The sequence below is a fragment of the Sarcophilus harrisii genome, chromosome 3 (genome assembly GCF_902635505.1).
Source record: "Sarcophilus harrisii chromosome 3, mSarHar1.11, whole genome shotgun sequence".
Lineage (NCBI taxonomy): Eukaryota > Metazoa > Chordata > Mammalia > Dasyuromorphia > Dasyuridae > Sarcophilus > Sarcophilus harrisii.
This window is the reverse complement of record NC_045428.1, coordinates 528,506,954-528,534,435: the sequence shown is the minus strand read 5'-3', so window position 1 is coordinate 528,534,435 and position 27,482 is coordinate 528,506,954. Positions and strand designations below refer to the sequence as shown.

Sequence of the window (27,482 nt, the reverse complement as noted above, 5' to 3'; positions counted from 1 at the left end):
TGTCTTTCTGTCTCTGTCTCTGTCTGTTTCTGTCTGTCTGTCTGTCTCTCTCTGTCTCTGTCTCTATGTCTCTCCCTCTCTCTCTCTCTCTGTCTCTCTCTCTGTCTGTCTCTCTCTGTGTGTCTCTGTCTCTGTCTGTCTGTCTCTGTCTCTCTGTCTCTCTCTGTCTCTCATCTCTCTTTCTCTCATCTCTCTTTCCTCAAATTTCCCAAGAATTACTTGTTTGGTAATTTCCTTTACACTATTACATCACATCCCTACTCTTAGCAGTATTCATATTATATGTCCTCCATACCCATTCCAGTGAAATGTAAGGTCTTTTAGAACAGGGATAATTTCATTTTTATAGGTACTTTAGTGCCTACCATTATGCTTGGGAGATAGTGGTAGTTTTACAAATAGTTCAAGAATTGCATTACCAGATTCGATAGCCACAGTATAGTAATGGCAGGTAGCACATCTTATTTATATTTCCATTTTCCACAGTGCTAAAAATTTCTCATTATATATAACAGAACATCATTATCCATTGAATAAACATTCCAAAATTGAAAATGTAATTATACTTCTATAATAATAACTTTTGAGAATGGTCAATATGTAAATTCTAGAAATGCATAATACCAAGAAAATACTAATTTCATACTTTTGTCCTTTTAGAAAAGAAATATTTGAGAGTTAGAGGCCTTTGGGGTATTTCAGGAAATCATTTGTTTCATAAAGGGTGTCTTCAAGCAGTTATGGTCTAATTTTGATCTGACAATAAATACCAAGAAAACAGATGTTCTCCAACAGCCATAACTGCACCAGCCATATGTAAAAGCATCATTTACATCAATTGAAGAAATATTGAATGTGTGTATAAGTTCCCATTACTTGGCAGTATACTTTCCAGAGATGATGAGGTTGGTGCACTCATTGGTAGAGCTAGCTCAGCATTTAGAACCCTCTGAAGGAAAGAATAGGAGAAAAGAGGTAAGAGAATGCCTACCCAACTGAAGGTCTACAGTGTCATTATGTTGGTCTCATTGTATACCTGTGAAACTGAAGAGTATACCAGATGCACAGCAGAAAAGTAAACTGCCTCTATTTGAATTATCTTAAGAAAATTTTGAAGATTACCTGCCAATATAAGGTATTGAACAAAAGTCCTATCTCCAGATGAAGTGCCAGTCATTCAAATTCTATTATAGAATGTTACTCTGATGGGCTGGCCACATTGTTTAAATGGTAAATGTGTATTTGCCTAAAAGGGAGTTTATGGAGAACTCACACGAAGACCACCCTACATGTCATGTCCTCATCAAAGATGTTCCATTCTATAAGCAAAGCAGAATTACAGTAACTCAAAATAAATATGAGCTGCATGAATTTAAAGACATCTCCATTGCAAATATTCAAATGGGCAATAATATTATGTCCTACTTGTGACAGAATCATCTGAGCTCATATTGGTCTGATCAGTCATAGTGAGACACTTAGTGATGTCATTTTGATCCTCTTTGAAGATGAAGGACAACAGCAAAGTATCAGCCTTGTTTATGGGTTAAGAGACCATTGAAGTCTAAACACTTTAAACTAGGTGCTCAAAGTTATGCTAAGTAATAAATAGTTGAGGTGAAAGTTTAGATGAGAATGCTAGTTTTCTGTCTCTTAGTGATGTTCTATCAATGATTCTTAAAGGATAGACACTGTCTTCATTACAAACTTTCCCCAAAATTGTCATTGTCATTTAAATACTCTGAGTTACTGTAGCAATGTTTTAATTAATTCTGGTTATCATAATTTGGAAAAAATAGGGAAAATTAAAATAGAACCTAATATGAAATTTCAAAGTTTGTACTTCATGCAACAATCTAAGGATGAGAAGAAAAGAATAATAATAGTTTCTGATGCACAGAGATGTGCACAATAACTATCACATTTCTATTGTAAGGGCCGGAATATATTGAATAGTAAAGTTCCTGTTGTAAAAATTTCATATGATAATGATCCAGCTGGCTCTCAGCTTGGTGATTTTTATTAAGTATCAAAGATACTTTTAGTTTATGTTTTGAAATGATTTCAATAAACAATTACATTCACATCCATGTGACTTCCCACACCAAAACTACTTTTCTTGACTACCACTTTCTGATATATTCACTATTCCTATTAGAATTTAAATTTCTTGAGAGCAGGATCTAGTGTTTTTGTATTTGTATTCTCAATGCCTAGCACATACTGTTTGACATATATTATAGGTTTATATATGCTCTTACATTCATTGAAGTATTTAATATTTGTTTTTCTGCTATATATATATACATGTATATGTGTATACACACACACACACACACACACACACACACATATATATATAGTGATCACTTATTTGAATAGATAGTTAACTGTTTCCTACTTTCCCCTGATAAGTAAAGAAAGGATTTATATAGTACTTATTAAGTTCCAGGAATGTTATAGTTTGAGATTCAAAATAAAATTGTTAATAATAGAAAATGAAAGAGATTTTGATACCTTTGTTACTTTGACAGATTGGTCAAAGCTAAAAAAATGAGAATGTTATAGCAAGACATTTGGACTTCTGAAAATTAAGCAACTCCCCACAGCCTCAACTTTTACAGATTAATGACATAGTTTAAATCACAAACACATGGTCAGATAGATCTTGCTCATGCAACCCCTTTTTTTGCTTCTTTCTGAACAGCCTGGGAATATCCTTAAGAAAGGCTCTCATGAGCTTTGGGATATTTCTAGTTCTAAAGTCTCGGGACAGCATTTCTTCCTCCTCATATTTTATTATTTCTCCTTCTGGCCCAGGGTGACATGAAGAATCCTGGGAAAATATAACAGAAATGTTTGTGAGTTTTTCCCTCCTTTTAGATTCCAGAATAATTTTGAGTAAACTTGAGTTTTTTTCTTTTTCACTCAACTGGTAAATATTTTATTTAAATGTCTCCCTTTCTGAATTGAATATATATTTGTCAATCTGAGGATTGTAAACAAAACTATTTTTTTCATTTTCTTTGTTTTCTTCAATTACAATAGCTATATAGTACTCTTATTTACAAAGGATTTGCATATTGTCTCATTTACATATCTTCTCATTTGATCCTCACAGCTGCTCTTACTATCCCCATTTTCATAGAAAATGAAACTGAGGCTGAAATAGGTTAAATGTCTTCCCTAATGTCACACATTTATTAAATGCAACAGACAGTGTATGATATCAAGTCTTTAATTAGTCTAAAGTTCTATCCACTTTATTTTAGATTTTGAAGTCTTTCGGTTTTTAGAAATAGCAACCTGTGTGAAATAAAACTGGAAAATGAAGTCCAATTTACTGACATTGGAGCTAGATACTTGTTTATCTAACATAGTGGCTTAAGTTTTGCCATCAGATATAATCTAGTCTACAATCTAGGCTTGTATTTCTTTTAAAAGAAATGAATAACAAGTTCATGGTAATGTGATTGCCATTTGCAGAAAGTGTCATCACCATCATCTGTACCTATGCTCCCACTATGATGAACCCTGATGAGGTTAAGAAAAATTATGAAGATTTGGAGACTATCATCATCAGTGTGTTGAAAGGAAATAACCTTATAATTCTGGGTGACTTTAATGCCAGAATAGACATAGACTGTCAGATAAGGCAGAGAACCTTTGGGATGACTGGACTGAGAAACAATAGCAACAATGGTTACTTACTATTGAAGACCTGTGCAGCTGATTACTTCTCATCACTAACACTGCCTTCCAGTTACCTAATGCAACAAAACATTGTGGATGTCCCCTCACAGTGAATACTGGAATTTAATAGACTATATCATTGTAATGAGAAGACAGGATATGAGAATGATGAAGGTGGTATGTGGCACAGAGTGCTGAATTGATTGTAGAATATAAACTTATCTTCTCCAAGCTAAACATAAACATTCTACAAAAACAGCTTCTCTAAAGCAAGACTGCTATCAAGTAACTCAAAACCAACATATTAGAGTGCTTTTCCATTCATTAATAGTTTATTATTGATCAGGAGTGAAAGCTGAATTAAAACACAGTAAGACTGAAGTAGAAAAGGAAGAAGCAGCATTACTCATAGGAATATTGGCACCCCATTTACTCATTTGAACACTGGCAAACACCAGGATTGGTTTGATGAAAATGGTGGGGAAATTCAGAAGCTACTAAATTAAAAACAAGAATACTACAGAATTTACCAGTAGAATAAAAAGGTGGTGTTTAACTCCATCAAAAAATAACATACAAGTAAAGCTTAAAGATTCTTAGCTCAGTAAGAAGGCAGATGAAATTGAATTTTTCAGTAATACCCACTAGTATAGTTATTCTAGCCTAATCCCTTCATTTTAGAAATGAAGAAATTGATTTTAAGTAAATTTCTGAATGTCTCATAGGTAGTAAAAAGTAGAGTTAGGGTATGAAGCTAGTTTTGTGATTCTAAAATTAGTATTCTTTCCTCTGAGTCCCATTCCAGAATGAAAGAGATTATTCATTGGATGAGATGCCTATTGCTTTTACTCAGCAACATAGATCTCTATGCTTTCTTTCTTTGAACACATTGAACAGATGTAAAGGGCTTCAGATAATGGGGTAACTCTGGGAAAAGTATTCTTGAAGCAAGGATACTTACAGCAGGGTGTTTATTTTGTGTGATTGATGATATAATGGTTCTCTAGTTCACATATACTTAGTGTGATATAATGATGTAATGATGTAATCAGACTGATGTATTTAAGGGCTGAGATGGTTGGAGACAAGAGCTGGGCCCTAGACCTGAGGCTCTGCAGGTAAGGACCTACACTCAGCAGTTTGACTGATGCAGTCTTAAGCTCAGTGGAGAAGTTCTCTGTGACCCAGAAATAGGGTGAGTATAAAAACAGACAAGTGAAAAACTTTGGTAAGGGTTAAACTAATGACTTTCATTATTCAGCTGAAATGGGGCAAATGCTAAGAAAAGAGCCTCTCTAACCCTGAGGGTAGTATGTAGCATGTATAGTTAGGTTAATAAAGAAGCAAGGTTTGTTCATAACTTGGAAGCAGATCACTGGGCTCTTAAATATATTAGAGTGCACGTCTCCTTGGCTCGCTAAGGAAGAAAAAATAGAGCCAGATATGTGGGAAATAGTGGGAGAGCAACTAATTAAATATGACAAAGCTATGGGTCCTGATTCAATTCCTGAAGAAACATTCTTTATGTACAATATAATACAATTGGCTCTAAAGAAGCCCATAAATTCTAAAAAAAAAAAAAAAAAAAAAAAAAAAAGGAAAAAGTTTAATATGGACAGCCCGACAAGGAAGTGTGAGAATAAAGAGGAGGGGGATGGTACTGACAAAGTGGCTGAAAGGTATGGAGAATTGGACAAGAAAGGAGTTAAAAACAGTGCAGATGAGTTTAAAGAGTGTGGTCCTTCTCACTTTCACAGCTCAGTTTCACTTCTGCCTATACCTGACTAGGGGCCCTTAGGGCATTCCCCATCTCCTGACCCTCCTCTCTCAATTTCACCTTCCTGGGCAGAGAGAGGAGGGGCAGTGACACCATCAGCACCATCCATGTAGCAGCTTTGTCCACACCCTATGACATGATTACAAAAGGCATTAGTTAAAGCTAAAGAGGAAGGACAGGACACATCTGATTTGAGGATAGAAGCACACCCTGTGATTGAAAAGCTTGACTCTTCAGGTCAAGCCAGGAGAAAATACATTCCCTTTAATCTGGAAATCATAAAAAATCTGAAAAAGGCTTGTACTTTTTATAGGTCTACCTCATCTTATGTTAAGATGGTATTAGAAAATTTGACTTATGAAATTTTAGCCCCAAGGACCAACTATATTTACAGATGCATCCAAACATAACATTTGTGCTGTATATTCTCATGGCTTATCTATAAAGAGGGTAGTCAGAACTCCTTATTAAATACAACAGACAGTGTATGATATCAAGTGTTTAATTAGTCTAAAGTTCTATCCACTTTATTTTAGGTTTTGAAGTCTTTCTGTTTTTAGAAATAGCAACCTGTGTGAAATAAAACTGGAAAATGAAGTCCAATTTACTGACATTGGAACTAGATCCTTGTTTTTCTAACATAGTGGCTTAAGTTTTGCCATCAGATAAAATCTAGTCTACAATCTAGGCTTTTATTTCTTTTAAAAGAAATGAATAACAAATTCATGGCTATTTTCAGTCCACTCAGCCGAATGAATTGTATGCAATTATGCTAGCTCTTATTGGTTATCCAGGAGATGTAAATATAATATCTGATCCGGCCTATTCAGTGGGTATGATACAAATAATTGCCACAGCCCAAATAAAATTTGTAGCTTCTAATATATATCAGCTCTCTAAGGAACTCAAGAACAAGTGAGAAAGCATCCAGGTAAGAGTTATATCTTGCATGTCCACTCTCATAGTGGACTTCCGGGTCCTATTTTTGATGGTAATTCAAAGGCAGATGGCCTTCTAACCATGTTAGCCAATGCTCCTTTATTCCTTTTTTTTTTTTTTTTTAATTTAATAGCCTTTTATTTACAGGTTATATGTATGGGTAACTTTACAGCATTGACAATTGCCAAACCTCTTGTTCCATTTTTTCCCCTCCTTCCCCCCACCCCCTCCCCCAGATGGCAGGATGACCAGTAGATGTTAAATATATTAAAATATAAAATAGATACATAATAAGTATACATGACCAAACCGTTATTTTGCTGTACAAAAAGAATCGGACTCTGAAATATTGTACAATTAGCCTGTGAAGGAAATAAAAAATGAAGGTGGGCAAAAATATAGGGATTGGGAATTCAATGTAATGGTTTTTAGTCATCTCCCAGAATTTTTTCCCTGGGCATAGCTTGTTCAGTTAAGATTTGGTTGACTCATTGCTGAGGATGGCCAGGTCCATCAGAATTGGTCATTATATAGTATTGTTGTTGAAGTATATAATGATCTCTTGGCCCTGCTTGTTTCACTCAGCATCAGTTCGTGTAAGTCTCTCCAGGCCTTTCTGAAATCATCCTGTTGGCCATTTCTTACAGAACAATAATATTCCATAATATTCATATACCACAATTTATTCAGCCATTCTCCAATTGATGGGTATCCACTCAGTTTCCAGTTTCTGGCCACTACAAAGAGGGCTGCTACAAACATTCACGTACATACAGGTCCCTTTCCCTTCTTTATGATCTCTTTGTGATATAAGCCAAGTAGTAACACTGCTTGATCAAAGGGTATTCACAGTTTGATAACTTTTTGAGCATAGTTCCAAATTCCTCTCCAGAATGGTTGGATGTATTCACAGTTCCACCAACAATGTATTAGTGTCTCTATTTTCCCACATCCCTTCCAACATTCCACATTAGCTTTCTCTGTCATTCTAGCCAGTCTGACAGGTGTGTAGTGAATACTCCTTTATTTCAGGCAGCCCAAGAATCTCATTGTAAATATCATCAGGCTGCTTGAGCTTTATATTTTCAATTTGGGATAACAAGAGAGGAAGCTAGGAACATAGTAAAAGCCTGTACACTTTGCCTTCCTTTCCACGCTCCTATATTCCCTCCTCATGCTTTGAAACCCAATGAAATGGATGTGACCCATTATAAATCTTTTAGTCATCTATTTTTTATCCATGTTGTAGTAGACACCTTTTCAGGATTTACTTTTGCAATACCCGCAACAAAAGAGAAAGCCCAAGTGGTCACTGAATTCCTTATACGAGAATTTGCAATTATAAGTATGCCACAAGCAATAAAAACAGATAATGGACCTGTATATACTTCTAAACATTTTGCACACTTTTGTGCACAGTATCAGATTTTACACAATACTGGCATACCTTGTAACCCTCAAGGACAGGCAATAGTAGAGAGGAGAAACAGAGATATCAAGACAAAAAAACAAAAGAAAGGAGGGCACAGGTAACCCTAGAAAGCTTTTAAATTTAGCTCTTTATACAATTATCTTCTTGATTTTTGACAAAGATGCACTGGCTCCTGCAGACAGGTTTTATAACCCACCAGAAGGGCAGTGTGAAGTGTGAGCAGCTCCACTATCTTTAGATAATCACCAGGTGATGTGGAGAGATCCAGAATGTGGTGAATGGAAAGGACCAGATAGATTAACTGCTTGGTAGAGGGGGTTTGCTTGTATCTCTACAGATGGAGAAGAAATCATATGGGTGCCAATGAGCTGTATTTGCCTTCTCCATCAGAGAGAGACGGAGCAGACCCTTGAAACAAAGGAGAAGACCCAAGAAACATCAGGTAGTTCCATCGCTGATTGTGTCCACCACTGAAAGAGCATGACAGTTAATGGCAATTGACTCATGGACATCAAAAATTGTTAATGAGACTAATGCAGGACTTCAGAACCCTCAGAAATCATTGTAATCCCTGAGACTGATAAGATTGTTATAGGACTTGAAAATCCTCAGTATTCATTGGATTCCCTGACACGTGATGAGACTGTTGCAGGACTTCAAAATCTGCAGGAATCATTGGATTCCCTGAATATAAAGTAATGGACAATAGATTGGTTTGGGCTATCTCTTGGCTGTTGAAGAAGGTGTACATTTGATTGTTGTTTACATAGCTTCCTTCTAGGACTTCTGGAAATCTTTTACAATACCATGTTGATCCCTATTGTTTGCTATATCACTACTTGTGTGTACAATTCATGTTTATTTTACCACATTGAGCCTGCACCAGCTGTGGGGAGAGTCATCACTACTAGTTTGTGCTTTATTGCTATGTGCTTGTGTAATACCTCCCATGCTGATGGGTTTGTGTATACCTGTTTCTAGTAAGACCCTTCAGCCCAGAAACCCACTAACAATATCTGGCTTGACTCCTTACTTCCCTTTGGTGTTTTTCATCTCTCTTCCTGAGAAGTCAGGGAGGACATAATCACCTCCTTTTTAGGGTTCTCACCTCCCTGAGAAGTCAGGGAGGACATGGCCACCTGTGTTCTAAAACAAAGGAAAGTGGGAGATGTAAAGGGCTGAAACTCTGAATCAGACAATAGAGCACTTAAGGCTACCTATTTGATGTGAGACAATGGCTCTATTAGCATATATTTGGATGATAGTTTTCCTCACCATTGGTGCTTGCTGAATGTTTGGTAGTAGGATAATTGTAGGCAACAATTGGAGGGCAGAGGTAGAGAAGTAAGAGTCACTTGGCAGCAGGACAAGGAGGAGAGAGGCTGGAGACTCCAGATTCCAGAATCCAGGATACATCTTTGGCAAGCCTCATGGCAGTTTGGCTGCCTCTTTCACTTCTCCTCCTAAAGACCAAGGACTTTGATTTATCCTGACCCTGGCCAATCCTGAGGCCCTCTGGGGAGCTAGCTCTTACTTTACACCATTGTTAGGAAATTAAGAAGAAATTACAGCTAAGATTATTTGGCTATTACCTAGCAAATTTCTAAAATTGTTAATTAAGTTATTTGGAGTTATTGTCATCGTGTTAAACCTAAAATCGGTACTTATGGGGTGTGAAAGAAGAAGGATGAGGTGAAAGCCTTATTAGTTTGCTTTCAAGTATGAGGGTGTACAGCACTTTTTTCTCCCTTCAAAGAGTGAAGGGGAGTATCAAATACTACATTCCATTAAAACACTAAAAAGAGTTAGGGTGGGTAACAAACTCAGTTTCTTCCCTGGGGGTCTCTATCAACTCCCCTTAATTTGTAAGCTTGCCATTTTTCTTGAAAACATTGCAGTAAGCAAGGTGATCAGCTCTGAGAAATGAGTTTGTTTAGGATATATTGTTCCTAAATAAGGAAAAGTGTTTACTAAAAATTTATAAGTCTCTTTATTGATTGACCCTTATACCAGGATGAGTTTAAACTCAAAAAAAAAGAAAAGAAAAACATGTTAAACAAAATCTCCTATGTATGTAATTCTTGGTAAATAAAAAAAATGATGCATCTAAATTGTATAAATATGTACACATATATAGGATTTAACATATATTTTAACATGTTTAACATATATGGATTACTTGCTATCTGGGGAGGGAGGTGGGAGAGGAGGGAAGGGATATTTGGAATACAAGGGTCAATTATGAAAAATTATCCATGGATATGTTTTAAAAATAAAAAAAGCTTTAATAAAAAAATAAATAAAATAATGTATCTAACCCTAAGCTGCGATTAGTAGAATTTGGTATTAGAAATAAAATCTCTTGGGACTGTAACTGATATTTTTTTGAGTTTTGAATTTGATTGCCTGATCATTAAGTCAGTAATCCCCCATTCCAGAGAAATTCCATAAATTTCTCAGAGGAATACTTTCTTAAGCTGCATAGGTAGATGTTTTATCTGGGCAACAGCTGAGGACAAACTTAGTCTCTGCTCAATGTCACATACTTTTTATTCAGTTTCCCAGTTCTGTTTCTCTGTTTCCCACCTGGTTATTTCTGAATATGGCTATGAGGTAGAATTGTTACTGCAAGTTTGGTTGTCAAACAGAGTTATGCTTTCTCCTCCTGTCATGCTTTCTCCTCCTGTCATGGATGTGTTCCCAGTCTGAAGCCTGAAGGACCTGTTTTGATGCCATTATAATAATGTCCCTGCTTTTTCCTCTTAGAGCAAATTTCTATAATCAGAGCAAGTGGTCAGTGGAAGCCATGAGAATTTAAGTATGTGGATGATATCTTGATCTGCAACCCAATCCAAGAGGCTTCTATGGCTACAGTCATTAAAAAATCCTTAACTTTCTGGCCTTCTAGGATGATGGCTTCTTTGCCTAAAAGCCCACATTACTGATCGGTCTGTTAAGTATTTGGGCCATGGATTAACTTCCACCTCCTTTTTGCTTGCCACAGAGAGGAAGCAATCTTACCACTCCCTGAACCTTCCTCAAAGAAGCAGCAGTACACTTTCCTGGGCATGCTAGGTTTTGTAGGCTTCTCAAAGAAATTGGGTGTCTTTGAAGTGACCCTCTTGCTTTAGAGCAGTGGCTGCTACAGCCCTTCTAATTGTGGAAGCCTCTAAGTTCATCCTAGGCCAACTATTGGAAGTTTGAACTTCCCACTAGGTTCAGAGCATTTTTGCCCTCACCAGGATTTTAAACCTTTTAGAATTCAGCCCTAACCAGAGGAGGAGTAGCAGATAGACTTTTACACATCTATCCCCTTTCAGAAGCTTCAAACTGTTTTGGGTTTTGTTGATAACTTTATTATTTGGGTAAAACCTACCCTCTCAAGACTGAAAAAGATCATTTTCACTATGCCTGTCATCCTCTCTACTCAGTACTTAATGTCTTTTAAACATTATTTGCTTGTATCCTGGGCCACCTGAGTACTCCTTTCACTGCGAATAGACCACTATTTCCATTGCCTCTACTCCTTTGAAGAAACAAAAGCAGGGATTTTGGGAAAATGTTTTTTAGTATATATCCTAGGAAAAGCTGTCTGGATGTGAGTCATTCATGATAACCTCATCTATCACCTCTTTTTCCTCTGAGTGGGGTTCCTATTTACTGTTCCTGGTAACCCCCATATTAACTATACTTTTAATTATCCTTTTTTCATTCATTTTTGACTCCTGCATTTTTAATCTAGTTGTGTAATCTACTCTCACAAACTCCAAGCCATAAAATTCCACCAATTTGGTCAATTTGAATATCATCTGATACCTGATTTTGACACCTAGCATCCCATGGATGTTGCTGTTGCAACCTTCAAATCACATGTCTCCTCTTCTCAGTCTGGACCCCACTAGGCAAGGCTAGCTCTATGCCCCTTATCAGCCTGAAGCAGCCCCAGAAGTTAAGTTCTTTGTCCCAAATGAATTTGGGCTTCAAACTGCTTGAAAGGGGAATGAAGGGGGTATAGCTTCTAAAGGAAATATAACAGTAATTCTAAGGTCCCCTCACCTTAGAGTGCTAACGTTATAACAAGTCTTCTGGCCTTAGGATAGTCGTACAAACATTGCTGACTGTTAAATAGATAATTTTCTTGCCAGTGATAACCAACTTCCTGACACAATAGTAAACAGACCACCTCTCAAACTTACCTATAAGCTACAAAACTAGCAAATAAGTAACATGAAGCTCTGGCCTCTTTAATTTTGTCCTACAAATTTATTTTTTTCTCCTCATTCTTTGCTAAATTCCTTTGAAACAGCCTGCTTCAATTTGTTAAAATTACAATAAATTTTGCTCCTTGACTTGAAGATGGGTTCAAGTCTTCAAATTCTTTTGAGATACCTCTAGACACTAGTCTGTAACCCTAACATTTTCTCTTTGCAGGTAGTGATTGCTCTGACATTGCATTGTACCTCCTTGACAAATCTAAAGTATATGAATAGTCACAGTAAATTATTGTGGAACAGTGAAAAACAATGAAGTGCCACAAATATATTCCAAAGGGAAAAGTATAAGAAGTCAATGTAATGATGTTATTTATATCACTACAGTTTATAGAATTTTTATTCCCTAAAGGCCTTAACTGAAGACCATAGACTAGGTTAATTGCAAATCTAGTCTGTTTTGCTGTCTGTGCTCAAGATTCAGAAGCATTGTGTCATTGTGTAAGGGACTCTTAACATGCACTTTTTGGTTTCATATCCAACTTTACAAGGTTGTGAAAATTTGATTAGGTTCATATTTTTCTTAAGCATAAAACATTAATATTTTTTATTTGGAAAATATAAATATGTCATTTTAATGTATTTCTTCATTGTATTTGAAAAAGAAACTTTTAAGATCAATTGTCATTTAGTTTCTTCAAGTCATGTTTGGTTCTTCATGGCCCTATTTTGGATTTTCTTAGCAAAGATATTAAAGGCATTTGCCATTTCCTTCTCCAGATATTTTATAGGTGAGGATATTGAAGCAAACATCTTCAAGTGACTTGCCCAGAGTCACTGTGCTAGTATGTGTCTGAGGACAGATTTAAACTCAGGAAGATGTGTCTCTTATTTTGACATGAAATATTATTTTTTTTCTGATTAATAAGATATATTTATCATTTTCAAGAGCTTTAAATGCTAATGCTTTGGGGGAGGTTACTTTCATTGCACAGAGTGATGGTCTCTGTTTCTATTATATCAATTATTTATTGTTGATTGATTTCTGTGACAGTTTTTGAGGAATTTGTAATATCCAAATTTTTATATACTATAAAAAGATATCATGATGTACCATGAGCTGGATGTAGTAATCAATATGCTGTCTTTAAAAAACTGAATTGGAAAATTTTAGTATAGGAACATAAAAATTTTAATGAATTCTAATGAAATATACTAGGAGTAATGAGATTTCAGGGATAAATATGATAGACTAAAGTTATCTGGCAATTTATTTTAAAACTATTCAATTTCAATACAATTCAATTCAATAAACATTTATTAAATACCCACTATATGCCAATTACAATGGAAAGTGCTAGAGATATAAAAAGAGACACAGGAGAATCCCTGTCCTTAAAGAATTTATCTAATCTAATGGGAGGAGGCAACATGCAAACAAATAAATATATACAAAGGAAGCTACAAACAGAATAGAGAGGAAATAATTAACAGAGGAAAAGTATTGGAATTAAGAGGAGTTAAGAAGATTTCTGGTAGAATGTAGAATTTTAATTGATACTTAAAGGAAGACTGAGAAGTCTGTAGTTGGAGGGGAGGAGGGAGAACATCCTTGACATGGGGGGGGTACAGCCAGAGATAATTTCAGGAACTGAAACTGAAATTTAGAGTGACCAGGAGGTCAGTGTCATTGGATGGGGAGTAAGGCATAGGAAGACTGAAAGATTAGGAAAGGGTTTGGTTTTGAAGAGTTTTTAATTTCATTGGCCTTTTTTATAGTTAAATGAGTTGCTGAAGGTCACACGGCTAAGAAGCATTAGTTATCTGAGGTTAGGCTTGAACTCAGGTCGTCTAGGACTCTAGACTCTAGGGCTGATGATCTAGCCATTATACCTTCTAGCTGCCATATGCTTTTAATTAAAAAAAAGCATTTTGCATCTTGGGGCAATAGGATGCCAGTGTAGTTTATTGAATAGATGGTGACAAGGTTATTTGTCATATTAATTTCACTCTTCAGATTCACCATTTGATTCATATTAATTTCACTACTCATATTTTATTAAACTATTTTCATTATTCATATTAATTTTTTAAAAAAGGTTTAATTTTATGTAATATGATCAATCATATGATGACTTATGTTGGTCATATCATATGAAAGATAGCAAATAACTTGTTTGATATAAAAAAGTATTAGGTCAGATCAAATTATCACTCCTCTACTCAATAAACTCCAATGGCTCCCTATTTCTTCCAGGATCAACTTCAAAATCTCTTGGTATAGAAAATTCCACACAACCTCACTTTGCTCTGGCATTATATACATATATTTCTCTTTCCAGTCTTTATTATACTTTCCCCTTTTTCCTATACCACTTACTCTTCAATCCAGTGAGATTGACTATTTTGTTTCTTCTCCATTCTATATCCTGGCTCCAGGAATTTCCATTGGATGTCTTTCATACCTGTAATGCTCTCCCTCCTTATCTATATCTGTTACCTTTTCTGGTTTCCTTTAAATCACAAATAAAATGACACCTTCTACAGGTAATGTTTTAAGTGCCCTTAATTTCAGCACTTCCCCTCTGTAAATTATTTCCCACTTATCCTGTTTGTACTATTATGGCTAGTTTTTACTTATTTAATTGCTTGTTGTCTCCTAAACTGAGCCCCTTGAGGTTGGGAATCATTATTTGCTTGTCTGTGAATCCTCAACTCTTAGTACAGTTCCTGGCACATAGTTAATGCGTTAAAATGTTTATTAACTGACCAAATATAACAGAAGTTAATACTCTTATCTCAAAGTCATTATATTTCTGATTTCTTGATTGACTTATATGGGTTTGATGTCTTGAGATATTTCAGATTTCATATAACTTCAAATAATCTAACTGGTAAAAACTTTAGATAAAACTATATGTTTTTAAATGGATGTTAAACTTTTTTTTAATGAAAAGTTCAATTACAGTTACTTTCTAACTAATTTTTTCTATGTTCCTGAACCAAAATATTTCTCTAAAGTTAAAGTATTGATTTTAGTAGTGTTTTATAGTACATTTTAATGAACCACAAGATCTTTTTTTTACAGTCCTAAGAAGTAATTTCTTTTTCTTTCCCTCCAGTGTGGCTGAAGTATCAGAGGAATTAAATTTTTTACTCAATCATGAAAGAACACTGAGCTCAGGGAAACTGACTTCAAATTCTAGCACTGTATCATTTATTGATTAGGTGACCTTGAACATATATCTCAACTCCTCTGCCCCTCAATTTTTTTCATCTAAAACTAAGAAAGACTTCTAAGTACCTTTCTGCTTTATGAAACTCTGATCCAAAGTAGAAAGAATCTAAAGCTCCAACTCTGCACCAGACTAAAGAATCTACTTAATCTCTCAATAATACTTGGATATTAAAAAGTTACTAGGTTAAATATATGTATGTATGTATATATGGCTGTACATATACAGACACATGCATTATATATATAAAATGTACATATATATATTTGCATATAGATACACACAAACACATACACACCAAAGGCTATAATCTTCCTAGATCATTCGTCAACATTGCCTCATCTATACTCTTGTACTCCAGCTGCAAGAACTCATTGACCTACAAAATGCCCTGCATTTTGTACAAAGCAGATCTATTTCTGAGATTCCAATGTTCCTATAAAAATCCTGAGCCATAAATCTTCACTAGAGTATATAAATGCTCCATTATGATTTTAATCAAGATACTCTTTTTTAATATAGATTAATTTTATATTAATTTATATAATTTATATAATAATTTAATATATTAATTTTATATTAATATAGATATTAATTTTAATATAATATATATATATTAATAAATGTAATATTTCTTCAAATTAGTAAAATAAATTAGAAAATCCCTGTGTGAAATGGTTTCTAGTATGTTTCTGTGAGTGGCAAAGGTTAATTTTTTCATTTCATAGTGATTAAGGAACTCTCCAGTTAAATCAGTAAGTTAATAATCAGGCAAAAGTAGGGACTTCTCAAACCTATAAGAAGGCTACTTTTAAGAAAAAGATCTAGAAAGATGAACTTGTTAGTTAAAAGAAGTTTTTATCAAATCAAATATGAAAATAGATAGAATTGTAGATAGAATAAGTTAATTTTTTATGCTTTCTTTACATTTGAAGAAACTAAGACCCAGAGACAGGAACATGATTAGCTGAAGGTCTCATAGTTGCTTAGTGGGAAGCTTCTTGTTCTCTGATTCTAAACGGAGGATATTTTCCTGTCACACCAAAACGAATAAAATATCTAAGTGGAAATGATCGTTTTGGCATTTTCAATGTGATTCAATGTTACTTAATTCTGACAATGTTAATTAATTTCTAGACTATTTGGAATTCTCAATTTGGAAAGGAGGGAGGGGCAGTAATTGCTATTTTATTTTCCTGTTCTGAAATTTTCTGCATAGCTCTTTTTTATTTATCACTTCTTATTTTATATATATGAATATTTTATTTCCCCTTACATAATTTCAAGAAAGAAATGCTCAACTTGATATTACCCTTAACCCATTTCATTGATAAATGTCACCTGACTAATCTTAAGAGAAATCAGATGAAGAATGTGGGATTCCAAGACTTAATAGTACATCACTAAAATTCAAAATCCAGTCTACTAATGCAAAGAAAAAAATCTTTGTTTTCCTTCTCTGAAAAAGAAAGCAGACTTAATCACTTATAATAAAATACAACCCTACTTTCTGAGCTTGATTAGACAATTGAGGAAATTACAAAATTTGACACACATAAACATAACACTCCACATGCAGCTTCTTAACCACCTTTATTTCCTATGATGCTCCAGGTCTAACAATTACTCCAGATCAGGAATTAAATTCAATTGAATATTAATTCCAATATGTGGCAATTGAATAAATGTATGCTTTAACATACATTTATTCAGTTGCCAGATATTGGAACAAAAAATTTAAAGCTAGAAGATGCTGTTGAAGTCAGTTTGATTCCCTTATATTATAAATGAAGAAACTAGGGTCCAAAGAGATTAAGCTACTTGTATTATATCACAAAGTATTTAAATAAGAAAGCTTGAGGTTGAACCTAGTTCTACTTTTGCCAGATCCAATATGCTGCTTAAAAAATAAAATAAATATTACCTTTGTTTTCTAAATCAAATTCTTTTCATGATATGCCCTTTAGAACAGCTAAAATGCCCTTTAGGATCTCTATTAAGAAATGATATTAAATGAAACTGACATAATACATAACATTTTATACTCATAGTATCTCACTTATCTTCCAAGAAAAGGGAAATGTTTTTCATTATCTGTCCTCTGGGAGCATGTTTAAACATATTCCATGATACAAAAGCTTTCTAATTTTTTAGCACGTTTTGTCAAATCTTTTCTTTCAGAATTTTCTGTTGAATTTATGTGAAGAAAATATGGAGAATAATATTCTGTCTAATAATCTAAATTTTGCTTATCTACTCAGCACCACTCTTATAGATTGGTTTATTTTTAATTATTTTTAATTAATACAAATAAAAAAATGATTTCTACATTATAATGTAGGTTGAAACCTGATAATTTCGTCCCATTTGTGAGTTCCTCCTGAAACCAACATGTTTTTAAGAGGCTCGGATCAGTATTTATTTTGATCCCAGCTCAGCCTTTAACTTCTAGACTAAAACAACAATGCTGCTATGTTATTATGGAATTTTGCTTCACTTGCTATCACATTCTCAGTCAGGAACATCCAATCATATCTTTAGCATTCTCACTCTACAATATCTCTCACAAGGTCTACCCCACTTTTTTCATTATTAAGTTACTCTTATTCTTGTATTTTTATTTTGTAGCTGCTTAGCCACTGATTTAGGTACTTCAAAAACAGGTTTTCCCAACTATTAACCACCCAGAGCCTTCTCCCTCTCTGCTTTTGAGTATTATTTTCCCTATCAGGACAAGGGCCCTTGAGGGAAGGGGTTTTCTTTCTTTGTCTACCATATACAAAGTACTTAATAAATACTTATTTGCTTTCTTCCTCCTTTAACTTATATTTTGTTTTCTACTTTAGATGGATTTTATTTTGTTTAAGTCTATAGATAAACACCTGAATAGTTTGAGTAGTATAATACAAAACCTATGAGTTAATTTAGAATGTAAGATCATTTTTATTATATTGGTGTAATCCAGACTAATGTCTCTAAAATTATTGAAATCTTCATTTATTTCTTAAAGTGGTGTTTTACTTGTACAAATATAGGTTTTCAGAATATTTTAGTGGTAATTTTAAGATATTTTGTTGATTTTGTAATTATTTTCAATAAAACTAACATTTTAGGTTAATATTACAAAGAAAATGCTAATGATTTTATAGATATATTTTCAAACCACATTAATTTACCCAAACTGCTACAAATAACTATTGCCCCTTCATGGATTCTCTGGGATTATCTAAGCAAGCCATTAGGTCTTCTGAAAAGCAAGGATAATTTTGCTTTCTATTTCCCACTGCATATTTTTCCAATTTCTTTCCATTTCCTTAGCTAGCAATTTGGGTACTAGGAAAAATATAAAAATGGAAAGGAGGAAAAGTTTCTAGGGTTCCTTTCTGATAGAGGAATTTTTTTAAAAACAATATAACTGAAAAATATATTTTGTGAAAGTTTCCTTACCCCCATGTCATTATAACAATGGGCATGCTTAATTGAGAGCTGTGGATAGAAAGTTGAATTCAGAATCTCCATGAAGTGGGTTCAAGACTCACATATGATTTGTATTGACTATATGACTTCTGTCAAGTCATTTCAATTTCTCAGTGCTTTTGGAAATTCTATAATTTTTTCAGACAAAGTATTAATGGGAAATGGTAGAGGAAGTTCCTCGTTGGAGGTTATGGTGACTGAAAACCCACAGGTCTGCTAAAAACAAAACAAAACAAACTCTGCTCCTTTCCTCAAAACAAAACAAAAAACCCCAAACAAAAACTAACAAAAATTAATCATATCACTTTTTATTATACTAGAGTGGGCAAAATTCTTGCATCACTGGCATAAATCCCACTTGATCAATAAAGGATTTAAAAAAATCCTGCTATTTCTATGTTGAAGTTTTATTTAGAAATATTAAATCAATATTTTTTAATGAAATAATAAGTCTATCATACTTTTTCTTACCTTCATGGGTTGGATATGGAGAACATAATTGTACAATAATAAATTCATTAGAATGCTCTTTTTAATCATGGATAAATAGTATTTATGGAATATTTATCACTTTTTCTTTAAATATTTGTTGGAAGTTCACTTTTAAATGTATTTGGACTGAAATTCCCTCCTTATTTAGAACTTTATAATTTATTTTTCTTAAATTTGGTTACTTTTAAGGTTTCTACTTTTTGCTCTGTTAATTTGGGCATTTTCTATTATTATTAGATTATTATTCATCACATTAAATTGGCAGTATGGAGAGATTATTATTTCATATAATTATTTTTATTTCCTGGTAATTTATTATGATTTAACTTATTTTTTAAATTTCGGCAATTTAATTATCCTTTACTTTTAGAAAACTCATTACCTAATGGAATATCAATTCTGTTAGTCTTTAAAATAATTTTAAATTTTGTTTACTGATTCTATAGTCTATTCCTCTTCTAATTTTCCATTTCTTTGCATGCATATTTGGTATTGTTAAACTTTATTTTGGAATATTTTTATTGTGCATAGTTCATAAATCCTCTTGATTTTGTTTAGGTTTATTTTAAGATATCTATATATTTCTTTCTGATTTCCTCCAACTGGAGGTATATTTAGATATAGTATCTCATATGTATAATGCTTTGTAACATATTTATAGTTTTCTTTGACTCACTTTTTGGAATATTTTACTGAATTTTCATTTTAGGCTGAATATTTTATGTTCTCTTCATTTATTATTAATTTTATTGTGAGATTCTAAAGAATTCATTTGATTCTCAGATTCTAAGATGCTATAGCATACACTGTATGGTTTTCTGAGTTTTATAACACTGCTATCCTTCTCTAATGAATAATACTACTCCTTAGATCACTTGCAATTTTTCCAGCCTTCTTTTAATGTCATTGTCGAAGGAAGCAACACCTATGGAGACATGGTCTCACCATTCTACTTCCAACCAACTGGGCAGTGTTGTGCGTCTGATTAGAAGAGCAAGGCACCATAAGGAAAAGACAGGAGAAATATTTTGCTAGGAAAGTGAAACCACTGCTTCCACCTTTACCATCACTTCCCCTTTGAAACAACCGAAGACAATCAAGAGCCAAAGTATTGAGAACAGCAGTACTGCCCAGAACATAAACCTTGCTTCCAAACTAACACACCCATCCCAGCTAATATTAGAAAGTCAAGTCATCATTCCTCTTCCCTCACTAATCACTACCAACAAAGTGAAGATAAGCTCAAGCAATTCAGCCTCCACTTCCAGCCTGGTCTTTGTAGGCATCTTTCAGAGGAGGACCGCTTATGTAAATGTCACCTAGCTACTTTCTCTGCATGTTATGGAGCATCTGTAGGCATCACAACTTCTGAAGATTCAAAAAAGAAAGTATTCTCCACTAAAACTATCAAATAAATTTGGCTTTATTGGTAGCAATGATACTAAAAAAATACATTACCATTGCTTTGGCCTAGGCCTAAGGACTGCTGGGCTCTTCTTCCTGACTTGAAGCTTAGACTGGCTATATTATCTTCCACTCTCCTACCCACACAATAGGATGTGAGCTCTTTGGAAACATTGATCACCTTGTTTTTCTATTTTACTCTCTAGTGTTTAAGACATAATTAGTAGTTAAATCATATTTCATTCATTCAACTCATATTTGTGCTTTTTCATACTTATTCTTTTTATACTATTTTATATAGGGTCTAATTTCAGAAATTTGTCATTAGTGTTTATATATATGTGTGTGTGTGTGTGTGTGTGTGTGTGTACACACACATTCTTTGATAATTTTATTCAGAAGTCATTTCTTTAAATTTATGTTTTTTTCCTAAAAAATCAATCCCATTGTTTACCTTCTTATTTATTTTACTGTTAGATATATTCAACTCTGAAAGAAGCATATTAAAATTTCACTGTTTTTCTATTCCTATAATCATCCTTAAAAATTTCCATTCATCTTACATTTCAGAACTTTGGTGTTTTGATAATGATTACAAATGCATATTTATATATATATATACCTGTACATACATATACAAGCATATTTTTCCAGTTAACCATGCTGTCACAAAATATTATAAGAACATGCTAAGAACATGAAAACAAAATTTAAACTGTTCCTGTCATCAATAAACTTATATTATTTGGGAAGAATGACACTTGCCACAGATGATTCACATTCTTCTTCCTCTTGCCTAATGTATAACTATATGTTTCCTCTGGAACAATTTCTTTCTTATTCATTATCTAAATCTGCCCTTGGGAAATATTTACATGCATTAATTTTTGGCAAATGTGACTCCAATCTAATGTTCTTTTTACTTCCATTTTTTTGATTTTAGTATTTATATATTCTATTGACAAATATATGCATAACTCTCACTAGAAGTCTGGATCATAAAGGGCTTTCTTTTTGTTATTTTGTTTTAAGTTTTTTTTTAGGCTCATATTAAGGATATATAAGGATATAAGAAATAGCACTCTCTCAGCTGGATTGTATGATGACAGCAATTAAAAGAGAGAGGACAGAATAAATTGATTTTTTAAATATTTCTTTATTAAGAAGAATTATGTTTCTATTGGGAAGATCTGAAATGGATAATAGGGAATTAAAACCCAAGATAAATAGAAATATATGTAAAAAATAATTAATTAGTTTCAGATGACCTATATTCCAGGGTGTTGAAAGGTTGATTGCTGAGCTATTTCTTTGATGATCATTGAAAATACTCCAAAAGAACATGATTATGTTATATTACTAGAAAAGGCTAATCTCTTGATTTTCAAAAAGGGAAGCATATCAAATCAGGAAACTGTCAACAAGTGATACTGATTGCTGTGGTAAAATAGAAAGAACAATACTTCTGAAATAAAGGACCTAGGTTCAGATTGTATATTGAGCTCTACCTTTATGACCTTGGCCAAGTCATTCAAATAATTTTTCAACTTAACCGGGATGACTATAAATTATCTTCAGATAAACTTCTTTCCAAGCCTGGCTTAAGGAGTCAAATGCAAGGTAGATAATTTTTATACTTGAAGGAAGCACCTATGCTGTGAAAGGCAGAAAAAAAGCACTTCATTATATGGGTCAATGACCATGTGCAATATGTACTAGGGTATCTGAATAAGAATATAATAGGTTGGTAATGAGGAAACAACCTTGAAAGCAAACTGTGTAGCAATATAGTGAAAGAAAAAGAAAGACCGTGAAAGAAACAGAGACAGAGAGAACAGAGAATGAGAGAAAGAGACAAACACAAGAGAGAGACAGAGACAGGAAGAAACAGAGGACAGAGACATAGGGAGAGGAGAATCAGAGATAGAGAAAGAGATACAGAGAGAGACAGAGACTGAGACAGAAACAGAATGACAGACAGGGAAAGACAAGAGATTGAAGACAGAGACACAGGATCAATAGGGATCAAATAGATCCCTTTTAAGAGTACATTGAAACGATTTCTTAAAAGATTGAAATTAAATTGCCAATAATTGAAAATATGACTTGATTTTTAAATATTAATTTTGAATCAATAATTCTACTTAATTTTAAATGTTGGATTGTGCCTAAATTCACCACATAAAATGATTGTGGCCTGGAAATACTGAGCAAGCAGACTTTAGAGTTGTTAAACTTTCCAAAAAAATATTCACTTTAACATAGTTTAAATACTGGATTTGTATGTTGTATTGGTAGGCAAAAACTTATAAAACTATAAGTGTTTGAAAAATTAAAATTTTATGAAAGGTTATCCTTATTAACTTCTATGTGTATCAGAGAAATTTACTTAAGATCCAGAAAATATTTGTAACAGAACAGTATTCTTCTTTAGCATTCAGGAAAAATATTTTTATTAAGGACAGCTAGTCTACAATGAGTCACATATACAAGACTTTGAATATTACATAGGTGATCTTCTTTAGGAAAAAAAATACTTGGACTGGTAGCTGTTTTTCTGATTGAATATTTTGAAAGAAATTGTCATTAACATATCCTCAAGGCACGCACATTTCTTTTACTCATTGAAAGGAAACATTGCATTTGAACTCTGAAAATTAATTGTGAACACTTGTCCATGAAGTTATTTTCAAAAATAATTATAGCAAACAAGAGATGAAATGCTACTTTTAAAAATTAAATGATAACCCACTAAATGGTTACACAATGCATTAAAGTTGTCTATATTTATACTTAATAATTTGAAAATCTAAGTTTTAAATTTATGTTTGAAACTCAAACTTCAGAATTTGAAGGAAAGGTCATAGCAAGTAATTATCTTTAAGAAATTAAAATGTACTATATTTTAAGTTATCTGCATTATTCTTACATATAAAAATATGTGTTGTTGGAATCAATTGCCATATGAGAGAAGATGTATTTTTAATTGAAAAAAAAATGATAGCTTAAAAAGTGTCTGCATATTATTGCAACAGTACAAGATTACAAGATGCTTTAATTTATTATAAAATGGAAAACAAATTGTGAAAGCAAAAACAGTCTACAAAACAGAAAGGTGATTGATTGCCTTCCCCTTAGTCATGTTTCATGATAATATGACACAGTAAATAAATGCTATCATTTGCGAATATAGATTTTAACATTTCATCCTAAACACTAGGCAAAAAAAAATGTATATACACATCTATTTGTGTACTTTTCCTCCTTCACGTATCACAATCTTGTTGTTACATAGTCTTCATGTATCACTGTCTCTGTGGTTTTTAGATCACAGTCTTTAGCACTGACCTCTTCCTTGTCATGCAGGTCTTTTGGTATTATGGGTACAGTGTCCTCTACCATCAACTTCTCTGATTCCAAGGTGCAAAGGCTCTCACTGAAGTGTAAATTCAAAGTCTCTTTGTTTCTTCTTTTTGTATCTAACATACACTGTTCATTGAGGCCTGGGATGCTCCGTTCACCTTTGGTAGCCATTCCTCTTGCTTCCAGTTGAAAATGTTTCCCAAGGTCTTCATCAGCCTGTTGGCGTGAAACTTCCTCTGACACAGAGAAGATCTGGTTGGTGTTTGCTTCAGCAGAGTGTGGTTTGGAGCGCTTATGGAACAGCCCAAAGTGTTTGACATCAGTCACAAAGTTCACTTTCTTCTGCTTCTCTTTGGGGGTTTCGTGAACCATCAGGGCAGCACCATTGCTTACATTATGTCTTTCTGAAGCAATAGCTGCTGACCTTGGATGAATCATACTAGTTATGTCAAAGAGGCTGAAATTCTTTTTCTTTGTCTTGTCGCTCCCTTCACTGTCACTCTTCTCCTCAGTTTCTAATGGAGGCTCTTTCATAATTTTTGAGGATTGTAAAGAAGCAAGCTTGCTTCCTTTCAGCAATCCTAGGACTTCAAAACGGAAGCTAGAAATGTCTTGTTTTAGTTCCTAAAATTATTGAAGGGAAAAAAAAACAATGAAGGGGTAGAATCAGCTTAGGATTTTCATGAAGAAATATAAGAAATAATGGGTTTATTTCACAATTGAGATTGGCATGTTTATATCTATTGTCAGGAAGTTAGATTCTATTTTTGCTGCATTCAGAGATCCCAGTAATCATCATCATCATCATCATCATCATCATCATCACCACTGACATTTAAATATATATAAAACATGACTAAAACAACATATCTGGAACACCTGAGATTGAGATGGAAGATGCCAGGGACTTATTATTATTATTATTGGGAGAAGATATTTTAGGTTGGCCTACCAGGTGGATAGGAACAGCCTCCTTCCACTGGCTACATAGATGGGACTGCCTACATCCACAAAACTACTTAACTGACACAGTGGTACCTTGTTCATCCAAAGTAGGGGTACCATTTTCTTATGGGGAGGAGTCACTTTTCCTCTCCTCTTATGCCCTGTATCATGCGATTTTTTATCTGTTTTGTTTTTCTTTTTAGTTCTAGGTATGAGGTATGAAGTCACTGAATTTCAGAGCTTAATTCTTCTAGACTTTAAAGCTTAGGAATTCAGGCTGAATCTTGAATGTAGAACAGAAGGGAAAACCAAAGAAGCTAGGATGCCTATGTACATGACTATCAGGGCACTTTGGACTTGGAACTTAGTGGGTCTGATGCAATTTAAAAACTGAGCTAAACTGAGAACCTAATCCCCATATCTTCCTCAGAGTCTGAAGTGATAGGTGAAGAAGAACTATAATCTGAAAGTGTTAGGAGGGGTGTTTCTATGTTTATTCTTGTTATATTTCTGAAATAAATATTCATCTGTAGAAGACTATCCAATTATTAAATGGAGTAGAATTCAGGTACCTTCAAAATTGAGAGGACAGGATCATTGAGAACATGGGCCAGTGGCAAAGTCTAGATACCCCCAAACCTTCTTAAAGGTATTGAAGAACCTTGAAGGAAGGAGAGAAATATAAAACACCTGATCCTGAGGGAGTGTTTGGGGGAAACAGGTTGGGAAATCAGAAAATCACTTTTGCATACAAAATTTTAATCTTGCAAAGCCTTTAAAGTTTTACATACATTTTCTCACTTGATCATCACATAATATTACCATCTGTATTTTACAGACAAGAAAGTGGGACTGAGAGGTTAACATGACTTGCCTGGGATTAGACTGCAAATAAATATCCCAGGCAGAGTTCAAACTTAGGACTTCCTTACTCCCTGTTCTATTCTCTACAGCATCATGCAATTTTGTAATGTTTAGAAATGCACTGGATTCTCAATTCTATTGTGTTTTCTAGTAACTGTGACCTTATGAAAATTGAAAACCGGTAAGTCATTTTATCTTTGGGTTTTTCAGTTTTCTCAATTGGAAAACATATATATTATATTATTTAACTTCCAAGGTCCCTTTCCTTTTCCAAAATTTGTGGATCTATGGTGCTAAGACAAATGAGACAGATAATTATTGCTTTACCTTAGAGGGAAAAACATGAAAAGGTCTATCGGATCCTTGGAACAAAGGTTTATCTTAAGATTGAATAACTCTTTTTTTTCTCCCTTCCCTTTTCTCCAGAAAGATGTTTGTACATATTACCTCCACACATAGGAGACTTAACATTTTTTTTTGCTAATGTTAATATCTTATTAAAGCACTCATAGGTTCATTATTTTGCAAAAATATTTTCAAGCTTTGTGTAGGGGATCACATTCATTTATTGGGAGCAAATCATGGCTAAAATGTAGTTTTAACTCCTATCCATGCAAGTTTGTCATGAATATTAATTTTTATTCTTCTCATCCCTTGGTTTGTTATATTGAAGTTGATTTTAATTTGAAATTTGCCCTTTATATTCTTTTAACTGAATTCTGCCCATGAGCTCTTGCTCATACTGTCTGTTGAATGTATTCCACATCTCAGTACCCTTATCAGTTTCTCTGTGCAGTTAAGTAGACCTTTTACGTGACTCATAGGTTTTCACTTATAATTCTTCTCATGTGTCATTTTTCCATAGTAGGATTAAGTGTGACTCTGACCCTTTTTTGCCAGTAAGTCTTTAGTAGATATTTAGTTGATCATATCTACATTTATCTTAATTCCACTATGTTCAACATATCATAAAACTTTTCATAAAAACATTCTTTTGCTTATGTGCTGTATGGTAAGGCAGCAAATCAGCATATTTGTAAGCACTTAAAATGTATATAAAGAAAAGACTCAATTGTTTACTAAATAACATTTCAAGTCTGAAAGAATAAAGTTGATTTTTTTTTTTGGAAATTAAGTTTTCTTTGATGTTTTTTATCTGAAGTAAAGCAGATCAAAACTCTATGAGGTCCTCTGTATTATGAATATTCCAAACATTTTGAGAAGTGGCAATAAAATAAAATTTCAGTGAGATCCAGTGTGCAACTTATTCTTTATTGTTATTTTGACAGGCTTCCATTTGAAAACATGGATATATCCAAGGCTTCTGGTACACAAGAGATTTATTTGTGTTTCATGCTATGGAAATTAGGACATGCTGTGTTTTGTCCAGTTACTAAAATCAGATTCTCTTGCAGTGAACAACATAGAAATGGTTACCTTAAAGTTTTCTTCTGTAAGGCCTTCTTCAGTTTTTGCATCTCTAATCATTGCTGCAACATATCTCTTCACCAAGTTCCTCATAACTTCCTAAGATATTTAATAACAATAGCACTGATATTAAATAGTCAGTTGTGGTTTCTCTTTTAACTCCACACTGAAAATAAAATATTTCAAATCCTTAAATTGATATACAGCTATAAATAATAAGT

The 27,482-nt window shown here is 33.6% G+C and overlaps 1 protein-coding gene across 1 annotated transcript in view; it reads right to left on the bottom strand.

The window, feature by feature from the left end:
• Positions 1 to 22,954: 22,954 nt before the first annotated feature.
• The window catches only part of TRPC4 (transient receptor potential cation channel subfamily C member 4), a 269,623-nt gene continuing 265,095 nt past the window's right edge, over positions 22,955 to 27,482 (bottom strand). The window contains exons 10-11 of the mRNA XM_031961977.1: positions 27,271 to 27,360; positions 22,955 to 24,648 (exon numbers count right to left, since the gene is read on the bottom strand). Of these exons, the coding sequence (XP_031817837.1) occupies positions 23,935 to 24,648; positions 27,271 to 27,360 (804 nt within the window). The 3' untranslated portion in view covers positions 22,955 to 23,934. The remainder of the gene's footprint in view (positions 24,649 to 27,270; positions 27,361 to 27,482) is intronic.